Source organism: Urocitellus parryii, chromosome 2 (genome assembly GCF_045843805.1).
Source record: "Urocitellus parryii isolate mUroPar1 chromosome 2, mUroPar1.hap1, whole genome shotgun sequence".
Taxonomy (NCBI): Eukaryota; Metazoa; Chordata; class Mammalia; order Rodentia; family Sciuridae; genus Urocitellus; species Urocitellus parryii.
The window spans coordinates 169,065,560-169,080,431 of record NC_135532.1 but is presented as its reverse complement, the minus strand read 5'-3'; the positions used below and the strand labels follow the sequence as shown (position 1 = coordinate 169,080,431).

At 37.8% G+C, this 14,872-nt stretch overlaps 1 protein-coding gene across 1 annotated transcript; it reads right to left on the bottom strand.

Annotated features, from left to right (window-relative positions):
• Nucleotides 1-4,691: 4,691 nt before the first annotated feature.
• Argfx (arginine-fifty homeobox) lies at nucleotides 4,692-6,959 on the bottom strand. The gene is given in 8 exon segments (XM_026395209.2): nucleotides 4,692-4,876; nucleotides 4,879-5,015; nucleotides 5,017-5,034; nucleotides 5,036-5,138; nucleotides 5,141-5,224; nucleotides 5,227-5,344; nucleotides 6,326-6,485; nucleotides 6,955-6,959. Coding segments are annotated over 8 exon segments (810 nt in total).
• Between the last annotated feature and the right edge of the window lie 7,913 nt (nucleotides 6,960-14,872).

The window sequence follows — 14,872 nt, the reverse complement described above, 5'->3', positions numbered from 1 at the left end:
GCACCGACTGCTGCTCTAATTATAACCACGCTTCTCACCTAAGCCCAGTGGCTGGCTGAAACATTGACTTGTGCAAGTGACATGCTGTCCTGTTGCTGTTTCTCCGATTTCTTGTCATGACTAGTCAGCAGCTGTTCTCTGCTGGCTCTTGCCTTTCCCAGGTGGCTGGAGAAGGCAGTTTGTAATTCAGAAATCAGGGGTAGAATAAGTCCAAAGTACAGAACTAGAGGTGGTAGGAGGCTTAGATGCCATTTGCTCCAATTCTGTTTTGCAGATGAGGAGACAGAGGTTCAGAGAAGGTAAATTACTTGTCCAAGGTCCGTCCCAGGGCTTACTAGTGTAGGAGGCAGAGGAAGGACCCACTTCTTTCTTCTAACTCCCAGTCTTGTGTTATTGATCTTTTTCAAATAAACACATTTAGCCATATTCTGAAGAAAGCATTTTTGCTAATTTCTAGATATGTGGCTTTGACCAAATTACTTAACCACTCTCTATCTCACTTTTTCCAGTTGTGAAATGAGCATAATGATACTTGGTGGGACCATGTGTAATAATGCATTGAGACATGTAAATCACATGAATAATATCTCCTACATACAGAGGGCTCAACAATGCTAGCTGTAACTTGAAAGTATTTTAACTAAAAACAGTCTTATTAAATTCTACTGAAATTACAGTCAATGCATTCTCCTCTCCATTGGATTCTTCCATGCAGGTATGTCCACATGGATAAGCTTACCTGGCATGAGAAACCAGCAGATGAACATTGTAAAAATTTCTAAGATGGATTTTGCATTCTGAAACTTTGATGAATGTGTTCATAAGTTCTATACTATTCTTGTGGATTCCTAATGAAGTTCTATGTATAAGATAATGCCATCTGTGAACAGAGGTATTTTTCTTTTCTTTACTTTCTGGAGGATTTTTGTCTTCCCTAGAATGGCTAACACAATGTTGAACAAGAGAGGTGAAAGGGGCCATCCCTGATTTGTCCCTGACCTTTGGGGGAAAGCATTCAGTCTTTCACTGCTCAGTATGATGTTACTTGTGGATTTCTAAAGATGGCCTTTATCAGGTTGAAGGAGAAGAGTTTGATTGTCCTAGTTTGTTGAGTGTCTATCATGAAAGGGTATGGAATGTTGTCAGGTACTTTTTCGGTGCCTCTTGAGATGATCATGTGTTCTTTTTTTTTTTTTTTTTAAAGAGAGAGAGAGAGATAACTTTAACATTTATTTTTCAGTTATTGGCAGACACAACATCTTTGTACGTGGTGCTGAGGATCCAACCTGGGCCGCACGCATGCCAGGGGAGCTGGCTACCGCTCCAGCTACATCCCCAGCCCGATCATGTGTTCTTTTGTGTTTTATTCTATTAATATTGTATAGATCAACTTTTGCATGTTGAACCAAACTTTCGTTTGGTTCAACACTTGGTGGTAATATATAATCTTTTCTATATGCTGCTGGATTTAGTTTGTTAGTATTTTATTGAGGATTTTTTTGGGGGGGGTGGCATGGATACTGGAGATTGAACTCATGGGCACTTGACCACTGAGCTACAACCTCAGCCCTATTTTGTGTTTTATTTAGAGACAGGGTCTCACTGCGTTGCTTAGTGCCTTGTTTTTGCTGAGGCTGGTTTTGAACTTGTGATCATTCTGCTTCAGTGTCCTGAGTTGCTGGGATTACAGGAGTGTGCCACCTCTCCCAGCTTTACTGAGGACTTTTGCATCTATATTCAGAAGAGATATCAGTCTGACATTTTCTTGTGGTGTCTGTTCAGTTTTTGTGTTGCGTTGTTACTGATCTCATGAGTTAGGAAGTATTCTCTCATTTTCTGTTTTTTTAAAGAGTTGGTGAGGGATTGTTGTTAATTCTTCTTTAAGCATTTGGTGGGATTTAGCAGTGAAGACATTGGGTCTGGGCTTCTCTTTGTGGGAAGTTTTTTTTTTTATTATTAACTCAATTTCTCTGCTTGTTATGGCCTTAGTGTTTCTATTTCTTGTTGAATTAGATTTGATAATTTGTCTTCTAAGGAATTTGTTCTTTTCATCTACACTAATTATCTGTTAGCATATTGTTGTCCATAATATTCCATTATATTGGCTTTTTATTTCTGTAATATGCATATAAAATCCCCTTTTTCATTTTTGATTCTAATAATTTATATCATCATCTTCCTCTCTCCCTCCCCCTTCTCTTCCTTCTCCTTTTTCTACTCTTCCTTCTCTTTTGGTCAGACTAGCTAGAGGTTTGTCATTTTGTTGATCTTGTCAAAGAATTAGCTTTTGGGTTCATTTTTTTTCTCTATTGCTTTTTCTATTCTGTTTCATTTATTTCTGCTTTGGGGATTTTTTTCTTCCTACTTTCTTTGGACTTGGTTTAGTCTTCTTTTCTATTTTTTAAAGGTGGAAATGATTTGAAAGCAAAACCATGAGGATGGTAAAAGGATCAGTGGTTGCCAGAAGTTTGGGGAGGGAGGGATAATAAGTGGAGGAAAGAATTTTTTGGCAGTGAAACTATTCTATATGATACTATAAACTATCCTCTATGATACTACATGTTACTATGCATTTGTCAAACCCATGGAATATGCAACTCCAACAGTGAAACCTAATGTAAACTATGGATTGTGAGTGATAATGATGTGTCAATGTATATTGATCGTGATAAATATGTCACTCTGATGGGAGAGCTTGATAGTCCAGGAGGCTGTGTGAATAAGGGTAGAAAGTATGTAGGAACTCTCTGTACCTTCTGCTCAATTTTGCTGTGAACCTAAAACTGCTCTAAAACATAAAGTATATTAAGAAAAATCAAAAGTGAAAAACCAAACCAAAACAAAACAAAACAAAATCTTCTCATAGCCTAAGGACCAATGACCCTGTCCCAGGCCTGAACACATGCTATAGCCAATATTTCTGCTATTTCTCCCAATACATGCTGCCCCAGGTTAGTCTTATATGTGTGCTACTCGACTATTCAAATTATTGTTTCTTCTTTGATTTTAATTTCTAAGTAGAGAAGTGAGTTTCTCTTAATTTTATTATCTTGTTGATTTTAATTTCTAAATAGAGAGGTGGAGTTCTCTTAATTTTATTATCTTATGATCAAAGGGTTCTGTCTTCATGTTATTGATTCATTTGAGTTTGTTAAGATTTATTTTGTGATCTAGTTTGTGCTTGAAATGAATGTGTATGTAGAAATCTACATATAAACTCTGCACACTTCCATTAGATTAAACTTATTGTTTGGTTAAATTTTTTTCATCCTAACTAAATTTTAATCTATTCACCTATCAGTTATTGAGAGTGTTTTATGATAATTTTATATTATGGTTAAGTATTTATCAAGTTTCTCCAAGAAACTTTTGGTTTAACTTTTGCTTCATATATTTTAGGTAGACGTTATTAACTATCTGCAAGTTCATAATTATATTTTTCAAGCTAAATGTTCCCTTTGTTAATGTCTATTTTACTTTATTTCTAATAAAGTGTTTTCCCTTAAAGTTTAATTTGACAGGTATTAATATAATTAGATCAGCTCCTTTTTTGTCTAAAGGTAATTTGCAGCTATAAGTTTCCTTCTAAGTGGTGATTTACTTTACCCCATGAATTTTGGCATGTTGTGCTTTTGTTCTCATGTATTTCAAAGCATTTTTCAATTTTCCTTGTGTTTTTTCTTAATTCACTGGTCATTTAGGAGTGTGTTCTTTAATATTTACATATTTATGAATTTCCCAATTTTCCTCTGCCATTGATTTCTCATTTTATTCCTTATGTTTGGAGAATATCCTTTGAATATTTCAATCCTCTTAAATTTATTATTTTATGACTTCCAATGCCCTTTATTCAAAACATTTTCTATTTCTTTTTTCAATTTTGAAGTTTTCTCCAAAGATCTTAATTTTCTTAGTTCCTAGATGTATCATTTATTGAAAGGTTCTTATTTTACTATATATCTCCTTATTACTAATGTTGAGAAATGCTACTGATTATTTGGGTTGATCATATTGCTGGAAAATGTGCTGAAATATTACTCTAAAAGCTTAACTCTGATTTTTTCAGTTTTCCTGGATTATCATACCTTCTTCAAAAGAAGAATGATAGTTTTCATACTTTTTACTATGTCTGGACTCTTATTCTATGTTAAGACTAATGCCGGACATTGTGATGCACACCTATAATCCCAGCAACTGGGAGACTGAGGCAGGAAGCCAGCCCCAGCAATTTAGCAACTGGTGAGATCCTGTCTCAAAATAAAAAATAAAAAAGTCTGACGATGTGGCTCAATGGTAAATCATCCTTAGGTTCAATCCCCAGAACTAAACACACACACACACACACAACAACCTAACTAATGGCAATGGTGATTTTTCTCTCACATTTTAACTTAAAATTCCCTCTAGAAAGCCCCCAAACTAAATATTAGAAATAAAATGTGTCTATAATTCTCTTTTATTCAAAGTAAATGACACCTAATGCCACTGTTCCTCTCTTTAAAAGTTTAAGATAGTTTCAGGAAGAGGGAATTTTGGAGTCTCATTGTCCTTCTAGAAGGCAACTAGGAGGCCTCGACCCAGGAAGAGCTTTGGGGCCCAATTTGAGTAGTGCTGAGCTACACTTGGGAAAAACAACAACAACAACAACAAAAAAAAAAAACCCTCTAGTTTTTACAATATTTTCACTGAAATCAAGAAAGAAGATAGTCACATGTAAAAGGCAAGAAGATGTCTTTTCTAAATGATCTGCTATTTGTTAGTACTTTGGTCAGAGAAATGCAAAGTTCTAGCCCACTGGAGGGGTTCTGGAACCCTGGGCTGTCTCATAGGCTGCAGGCTGCGAAGGCTTGGCTTGTCCTACTCGACCAGGTTTGCTGGGAGATAGAACAACAGCTGGGCCAGCAAATGTCCTGAGAGAGCAACCCTGTCCTTCTAACTGGAACCGTGTAGGTGAAAGATACTGATCCAGGCTGTGGATAGAAGAGCTGGATATCTCACCCTTGTCAGGAAAACTACAGTTCTAGGATTTGGGCTGTCACAGGCATCAGAATTCAAGGCAGGAACTGAGTCCACCAGCCACTCCAACTAAGGGTCTTACATTTGAGATTCTCTTGTGGGACTCCATGAAGATAGTGCCCTGACCAACTGGAAGGGCTTGCAGGCTGAGGTAGAAGGGGGTTCTAGAATCCTGGAGCCACAGGAGAGAAAGAGTAAGGATTGACAAAGTACTGGGGGAGGTGGGCACATTCTTCTCAGCTGCAAGGATCTGGTTTGGTGGCTTTAGTGGTTACTGTTATTGCTGCTGCTGCTTCCTCGATTTGAACCTCCTGTTTCTGAACCAAAACTGGAGTATGGGGAGGGGAACATAGTGGTGTCTTAATGAAGGTGTGTGAGGCTTCTCCTTGGGGAAAACAGCTGTATTGTAACCCTCATGTCCTCTCCAACTCACCACGACACCAGGTTCTGAGACAGCAGAGGTGGGCATGAGGGAGGATGGTGAGGGTCAGGACAGGGACCTCAGAGAAAGAGGAGGGAAAGAAAGAGGGTGTGTCTCAGAGATTATGCTGGGGGTTCAGTGGAAGGGTCCTAAACTCTAGAGAAGAGCTCAGAGATGAAGGGAGAAGTGAGGAATTTGAACAGGGACTTCTAAGGCTTATTTTAGAAAGTCTCGGCAGACATGTTATGGGCCTTGGCGGACTCAGAGGTTGGAGGGAGTCACTTGTCCATTAGTAGTGCTGTGAATAAACAGACTACAGGTGTTGTGAAGAAGACTCGACCCAAGGAGTCAGTCTGGATGATAGCCTCTTCTATTTGAGTTCTGCAGTGCAAGGGTTACGAGTAAAACTGTGGCCTGGGTGTGGGGTATGTGCCTGTAGTCCCAGCTACTTGGGAGACAGAGGCAGGAGGATCCCTTGGGCTCATGAGCTCAAGACCATCCTGGTCAAAATAGTGAGACCACCCAGTAAGAGAGAGGGAGAGGGGGAGAGAGAGAGAGAAGAAGAAGAAGAAGAAGAAGAGGAGGAGGAGGAGGAGGAGGAGGAGGAGGAGGAGGAGGAGGAGGAGGAGGAGGAGGAGGAGGAGGAGGAGGAGGAGGAGAAGAAGAAGAAACAAAGACTCTTCTGGATTTCAATTAATTACAGTACTTGCTATCTCTCTGACCCTCATTTGCCTCTGAACCTCAAATTCCCTGCCTTTGAAAGTGTGTGATAGTGAGACCAACATATGTGATTGCAGTACCAGTTCAGTAGCTACTTGATAGAGGAATGCTATTGTGTTAGGAGGGAATTTCCAGGCTGAATATTCCAAGGTGGTTTGGATGACGTACCCAGCACACCCCAGAGGGTCCAGCCTTTCCTGGTTTCTCCTGTAGGCTGAGTTTCAAAGCTGGCTCCCTCTGGAGGTTATTATTTTGGAGCATGGTCTGGCTCAATAGAGCCTCCAACTCTTCATGCTGTCCGAGGGTGAATGATGCCTCTTCCCTATAGCTACAGGGCAGAGACACAGAAGGGACAGTTACACTTCTATTACCTGTTCCCCCGCCTCAGGATAAACAAAAACAGAAACATAGCTGTGAGTCTCCCATGCTTGCCTTCCCACCAGGCTTGGGATCCAGAAAACAGGGACCCCAAGTCTGAACTCTGAAGGGCTGAGCCACTTGCAATAATGCTCTGCCCTCTTTTTGTGAGATATAGTGTGTCTCTGGTAGGAAATGAGTTACTCCTGGAATCTCTTCTATACTCAGTTACCTTGACTTTCAGTTTCCCCAGTTCTGTCTGACTCTCCTCTGGCCCTCAGACTTTCAACCCTTCTTAACCCCAGGGCCTTTGCCAGTGCTTCCCTCTTCTGATCTTCCTATTCACACTCTTTTTCTTCAAGAAATTAGGAAGAGGGTTCTGGCTTAGTGATAAAGCACTTACCTAAGCTCTGTGAGGCACTGGTTTTGATTCTCAGTACCGCATATAAGTAAACAAATATAAAGGTCCATTGCCAACTTAAAAAATAGCTTAAAAATAAACAAATAAATAAAAAGAAACCAGGAAGAGACACCATTTCCCTGCACCTGGGTAGAACGCACTCTTCAAAATGAGTTTCCTCTTTTCACTTATTTATTCAGGAACCTAGTCCATCTCCTCTTCAAATGGGCTTTATCTTTTATAGGATTTTCTTTATTTTATTTTATTTTATTTGGTATTGGGGATCGAACCCATGGCCACTTTACCATTGAGCTACACCACTAACCCCTTAACAATTTTTATTTTTTAAATTTTGAGACAGAGTCTCACTAAGTTGCTGAGGGTCTTGCTAAATTGATAAGCTGGCCTAGAACTTGTGATCTTCCTGCCTCAGCCTCCTAGGATTACTGGTGAGCACCCCTGCACCTGACTTTTCCCAAGATTTCTAAGACCCTATTTACTCTTTTGAGAAAGGTGTCTAAGATATGAAACAAAAAGTGTCCTTAGAAATGAAACAAAACTAAATAAATGGAGATTGAAAAATTATAAAATATTTTTTTATAAATGGCAATGAAGAAAAGTTTTTCTAAGAATGCATTTATTAAAATTAGCTAAAGAAGGGTTATAAACCCTGACTGTAGTAATAACCCCACAAACAAAGGTAAGTTGTAGAATTTAAGACAAAGCTGTGCTAATTTTCCTATAACATACCCCATTTTAATAAAAAAGGAAGGGCTTTATTTGGGCCCCACTTCCTGTATTTAAGACTATAATATCAACACTAAAACCAGGCAAAACACTATAAAAAATATAGGCTGATTCCACTTATAAACATGGATGGAAATAAATAAAATATACTTAAGCACATTTTAAATGTGCATATGCTTAAATTTATGATATCTAATTTTTGAAGTCCATATATATGTATTTAAAATCAAATCTATAAAATATGAATTCAGAAATATTTTTTTCTGTTCCCATTTTATAAAATTATTCTACTCAAGCTGTGTTTACCTTAGATACCTATATCTTCATTAACACGCTGATCCTGTTTTTTTAGTTAAATGCAGCTTTACCAGGCACATAATCTTACTTTCAAGTAAGCTGTTTGTGATACAGTATTTTTGGAATGTGTTTATGGAATGTTATCACGGGGAATTTTATTCTAAGCCATGAGAGACTTACTTGTATAATATGAAGGTAACTGTTCCCCATTCCCCATATATCCTGTAGGAGTGTATTTGTGATTTCCATGACCTAATTACTTACCATTTATTGCTTTAAAACTTACTGTCGTTTTTTTTTTAACAAAGAAATCAATTTATTCATTTATTTAGATAAGCAATATATGCAAATAGTACAAAATTGAAATAATCTGTGTTCTCCAGCTTTGCAGTTACTTCCTACAGCTGTTCAGTTTAGAAACTGCTTCTCCAAATAACTGTTAAACACATCAAATGTGGTTAATTCCACTCAGATACTGAACTTCTATTTTAGTCAATTTTAATTAATTTATATGTAAGAAGTAATTCTCCCAATCCAGTTATTGGGAAACATTTTAGTATGCTTGCACAACTTGAGTATGTGAATTTACTTGTCAACTGTGAATTTTATGAAACCCAAAGACACATCAAGTATTTCTGATAAAAACTCAGCAAGCAGATTGAGATGTGCTGTAAAGTGGAAAGTAGTCATTGGATTTCAAGTCTTCATATAAATGGAAGAATGTAAACTATCTCACTGGACTATATTCAGTCTATTTAAGTAAAAAGTAAAGATGAAACTTTAAACTTATCTAATTGTTTCTATCTAAACATGACATAAAATAAACAAATAAGCTTATAGATAATAAAGAGAAGGAAAAAATGTTTTCTTATACATGTTTACAGCTTTTTATTTACTTTCAAATCATTATTAGCCTGCTTCTGTGTTTAAAAAGCATCCCTTCAAGTAGGACTGTAACTTTTCTACACCTAAGATTTACAAGTATTTCTTGATGTAACAACCAGTCTTTTCTGACAAAATTTATTTTTTTCTTTTCAAATGGGTCTTGGAGCTTTTCCTTGGTTCTGACTTCCCTGCCATCTGCACTCAAAGATGCAGAGGGAGAGAGTGGGACATCCTCAGGACTGGAGAAGAGAAGAACCCCTCAAACACCAACAGCCACACCCTGGAAAGTTCAGAAGACCATTCTGAGCAAAGCTTCCGCATCAGGCAGCACTTCTGCAGGCTCCAATTTGTGAGTGAGCTCCAAGAACCTAGATTTAAAAAGGGTGAGATATTTAGGCCCATGATCTCATGAAACTAAACCAAAGCTCCCTTTCCAAACAGAGCCCGGCAATGGGGGACCTAAGTGTGGGTATTCTGCTGGAAGGGATTGCTGAACACAAAATAACCCATACAGCCTCTCTCATCACCACCCGGCAAAAAGGGAAGGCTTGGGGGAGTAAGCTTCCAATAGAAGGATTGACTTGGAGAAGGCAGATTTCCAATAACTTAAAAAAAAAAAAAAACAAAAAACAAAAAGGGAAACTGTACAACAGAAAATCTTGCTGGCCTACCCTTCACTTAAGAAAGTACAGGAAAACTCATTTCACACCAAAAATGCACAACAGAAAGGATTCATTATTAAAAGGGAAAATAAAAAGCAGAATAAAGTCCCTATGGGACCATGAAACCTTGCCAAATATACCCATAAAATGCATAAAAACTCTAGCCCAAATTTCAAAATAAGGTAGATAGGAGAAATCAAGACAGTGCTATGAAAAACAACACAAGAGTTTTAAAAATAAGAAGTGGAGTGTTTGGAGAAAAAGGCTTAAAAAAGTGGCAAAACTCACTGAAATTCTTATTGAAGAAACAGAAATAAAAGGAAAGTCATTTCAGAATGATAAATGGTTACAATTTAAAAAAATTTTTTAAATGACTAAACTAAATGGAATATCAAAATGATACCTAACAGACAAAAAAAAGGCAAAAGGAAGGAAAGATTTTTAAAACATAAGAAATGAAGGAAAGAGATAAAGAATTCAGGAGAATAAACAATAAAAATAAGAACCGACATACGTGTAGCAGGAAAATAAGAAAAAAGACAAAGCAATGACACTGAATAAGGGCTACAAACTAATTTAAGAAACTTCCCTCCAGCAAAAATATCTGGGACTGAATATGGAACGGCATAATCTTAATTTAGATCCCCCTGAAGCAAACCCTGATACAGAGATTCACATGAAAGTATTTGGGAAGCGCAAGGAACACTGGGAAGGGAAGCATGAGGGGCAGATGCTGGGGAACTAGAGCCTAACCCTGCAGCAAGCTCTGGGAGAGGTGCAGAAAGCTGCAGTGAGTGGGGGAGGGGGGCGACAAAACCAACAAACACAAACACAAAACAAAAACCAATGAAATGTCAATTTAGAATCTTATATGTAGCCAAAATATGTTTCAAAAAAGAAATCAAAATAAAAGTTGCTTTTGGACATCCCAAAGCTGAAAACATCCATCACAACCAGACTTGTTAAAGGACAGGATGTGTTACTTCTCCCCAGAGAAGGTAAATATCTCTAAAGACTTGGATTTGGAATATATAACAAATGCTTACAACTCAAAAGAAGATAGACATCACAATTTAAAAATGGGCAAAAGAGGGCAGGGGTTATAGCCTGTAGTACTTGTAGAGTGCTTGCCTCACAGGTACAAGACCTTGGGTTCAATCCCCAGCACCACAAAAAGCAAACAAAATAAACAATTGGACAAAAGATTTATTAAGGGATGGGTTGTAGCTCAGGGGTAGAGCGCTTGCCTAGCACATGTGAGGCACTGGGTTTGATCCTCAGCCCCATGAAAAGATAAGTAAATAAAATAAAGCTATGCTGTCCATCTACAATTAAAATTATTTTTTAAAAAAATCTGAATAAATGTTTCCTCAAAGTAGGATATTAATGGGCTTATGGAGGGATGTGGAGAATTTAGAACTCTCATACATTGCATTGTTGGTGAGAACATAAATGGTGTAGCTACTTTGGAAAACAATTTGGCAGTTTTTTAAAAAGTTTAACATACACTTACCATATGACTCAGCAATTCCACTCTTTGGAATCTAACCAGGAGAAATGAGAGCATGTATTCACAAAAAGATAGGTACACAACTATTCATAGCCACAATGCTCATGACAGCCAAAAGCTGATGACAATGCACATGTCCTTGTTCAATGACTATACAAAAATATGGTATATCCACACAGTGAAATGCTTTTCAGTAAGAAAAAAAATGGATAACTGATGCATTTACATCGTGGATGAACTTCAAAAATACTTCCATGTTAAGTGAATATATTTGATGAATTCATGGGAATTCATTTTGTTATTGTTTCTGTTTTTCTTTATATTTGTTTGAAATGTTCCTAAAATAAAATGTAATCCTTAGCAATTCTTTTTTTCAAAGGAAAGAGATGGAATTGTTGTGTGGAGACACTGGATCCACTAAAGCTAGAAGTGGAGAGAGGCTTTCATGAGTATCTATTTCCAGGGCTGGCAAAGCTCATAAGAGAGCAAATGGAACATCTAAAATTTAATGCATCATAAATAGTGATAATAGTTAAAACTGATTGGTGGGTATGGGAATTTTGATGTAACTATTTTTAAATTATCTATTTCTAATTTTTTATAATGAACTTTTAAAATAAGTCAAAAAAGAAAAAAAAAATGAGTATATCATCATCTTGGAAGGCAAAGACCATGAAGTTGTTGGGAAACACAGCTGGAGGAAGAAGTCACACCTGGACCCTGAAATCCAAAGAAGTAACTACACTGCGGCAACAGAAGATTGAGAAATTGAGCTACCATGAATGGAGAGTACATGGGCCCTTCCTTCCCACTGAACTGATTCTATTCCAGGAAAATCCATCTCAATCAAACATGACAAACACACCAGGTATTTGGTTCCTTCTAGTTGGTCTATTTTCACTAAACCTTTTGAGGGGAATGCCAGAGGGGCTCCCATGGGAAGAGGGACAGATTAGAAAGGGCAAGAAGAAGGATATTTGCTGGACTTAGCTTGGTCCTGTGGTGGCAGTGCATGCTGGATCACTTGTGTTTGTTAAAGAAGCCAGAGGGGGTTTTGTTCATAAGAGGGACTTTGGAAATAAAAATTAAAATTATATGCTCAAAAATATTTTCAGTTAGCTATGGCTCAAATGAAAATGAAAGAAACTATAAGTTAATGTGGTATTAAATAAGGAAAAATGAAAAGCTTGGAGTCAGGATAGACTTTGAGTTACAAGTTAATAATTCTAAATGAGGAGCCAAATTATTTTTCAGGGCAATGTGATAGGAAGATTAAGTATATTGATGTGCTTATCAACATAATGTCCATATTATCATTAGTCATATATGGACAACCTCCAATTATACACAGGAAACTCCATGTGGGAAATTTCTTCCAGCAATTCAATGTATACATGTGATGTCTTCTGTAAACTAAATCTGTTTTCAATTCAGTAAGTTCAGGATCAAAACACATATGCATTGTAAACTCATTTGTATGCATTGTGAACTATCTGTTGGTGCCGCGACTTGTGGTAGTGTTGGAGTATTGATTTGGTATATCTTCCTCCCTTCTGCTTGTAATGATCGTTCAGCTATTTGGGGGCCAACAGAGGTGAGGCAAAGAACCTCACCCCCCCGCTGGTACCTCTCCACAGGTGTGGCTGTATACTGGACCGGTAGTCAATGACGGGTAAGATCCAATTACAATGGTACCAACCTAAGACAGGAGGCTGACACCCTGAGGTCAGCTCATCCGAAGACGGGTAAGGACCATATTTAGTATTGGACAACCTAAGGCAGGCACGGTCCCTAAGCCACATGCTTGTTGTTTAAACAGAGAGGGGGAGATGTTGAGAGCCACAGCCAAAGGGGCCCCAGCAAACTTCCAGCTGCCAGCAAACTTCCAGCTGCCAGCAAACTTCCAGCTGCCGGCTGATGCCCTGCCCTTCAAGCTGCCAGCTGATGATTGGCTCACAGTGGCCCCAGCAACATCTAGCTGATTGGCTCCTCTGCGGTGATGTTCATTGGGCTGTTTCCCTGCCCTTCAAGCTGCCAGCTGATGATTGGCTCACAGTGGCCCCAGCAACATCTAGCTGATTGGCTCCTCTGTAGTCATGTTCATTGGGCTGTTTCCCTGCCCTTCAGACTGCCAGCTGATGATTGGCTCACAGCGGCCCCAGCAACATCTAGCTGATTGGCTCCTCTGCGGTCATGTTCATTGGGCTGTTTCCCTGCCCTTCAGACTACGGAACTGCTCATTGGGGGACTTCTTTGGCTCCGCCCACGCGACCCAGCCAATCGGCCTCAAGAGCAGGAGGATTGTGGGAGGTGGTGTGGTTTGTGTGAGGAGAGGCTTGTGAAAGCCGGTGGTGGCAGTTGGGCTCTGAGGGTTTTTCCTGAGGAGCTGTTTTGTTTGGCGTTTGTAGTTTTAAAAATAAAGTTTGTTTCTTTTGACAAGTGGCTCCTGAATTGTGCCCAGTCAGACTGCGGCATTAGGTCAGGCGTGATGGCACGTGCCTGTAATTCCAGTGACTTGGGAGGATTAGGAAGGAGGATCCCAAGTTTGAGGTCAGCTTTGGTAACAAGCTTAGTGAGACACTGTCTCAAAATAAAAATGTTTTTTAAAAAAAAACTGGGGAGGCAGTTCAGTGGCAAATGTACCTGGGTTGGGCTGGGGATATAGCTCAACTGGTAGAGTGCTTGCCTTGCATGCATAAAGCCCTGGGTTCAATCCCCAGCACCATCACAATAACAACAACAACAAAAAGAAAGTATACAAGTGTTAACCAGTAATCTGAGTCATATGTGCTCAATAGTGGAAATTTTGTCTTTAAACTATCTTTTCCTAGGTATGTAATTATGAATAAGTTGCTGAAACTCTACCTTGGTGTCATCAAGCATAGAAAAGAATGTTAAGACCATTGATCTACTTTCTAACAGGGAGTGTAAATGTATCATGTGATACATTTTAATGTAGGATATTGATATACACAAAATGCCAGAATAACATGTGGCATATTGTATGTACAACATAAATGCTTTCTTGCTAATTTTATTATTTTAGATTATTTGTTACTGAAATTAAGTCTTTTTGTTTAAATTATCGGCTTTGTTGAACATAGGATGTGTGGTAATTTCTGACAATTAACTCACTGCTTATGACCCTATTTATAATAGTTAACTTCCTCTGCATATCAACTATAAGTTGGAAAATAGTGCCAGTTGTAAAATGTAAATGGCTTTCTAGAAAACAAACTTTGAAAATTACATTATTAAAGAATGAAAGTAAAAAGAAAAAACTACATTACTAATTCTATTTTCCTAAATAATGTGATACAGGAAATATATTTTTCTTTAAAATTTGCAAAACTATAGTATATGTACATATAGTATAAAAATAGTAGGCTATAAAAATTATACCAAACCTATTTTAGTAAATACATCAGAGATAGGAGGTGGAGTCAAAGTGATAAGACAGATCAAATACTTCAGCTTCATCTTCATTATCTTATTTTTAATAAATTAGAATAAATTATATGATTTACATAGAGAGCATAAGGTTGGAAGGAGCTGCTGGAAAAAGTGTTATATATGTTATATGCTAACATTTAAAAAATATTTTTTCTCATAGTTGTAGATGGACACAATATCTTTATTATATTTGTTTTTCTTTTTATATGGTGCCAAGGAACAAACCCAGTGCCCCATGCATGCTGAGCCACAACCCTGGCTCTATATACTAACATTTTTTGATGATATAGTATGGGTATTTGTTACAGTTATTTATTGTTCTTTTCTGTATTTCAATAAGTAAAAGTTAATTAAGACAGTCAACTGTATTACCACTTGAAGAGAATATTCATGGTCATATAAAT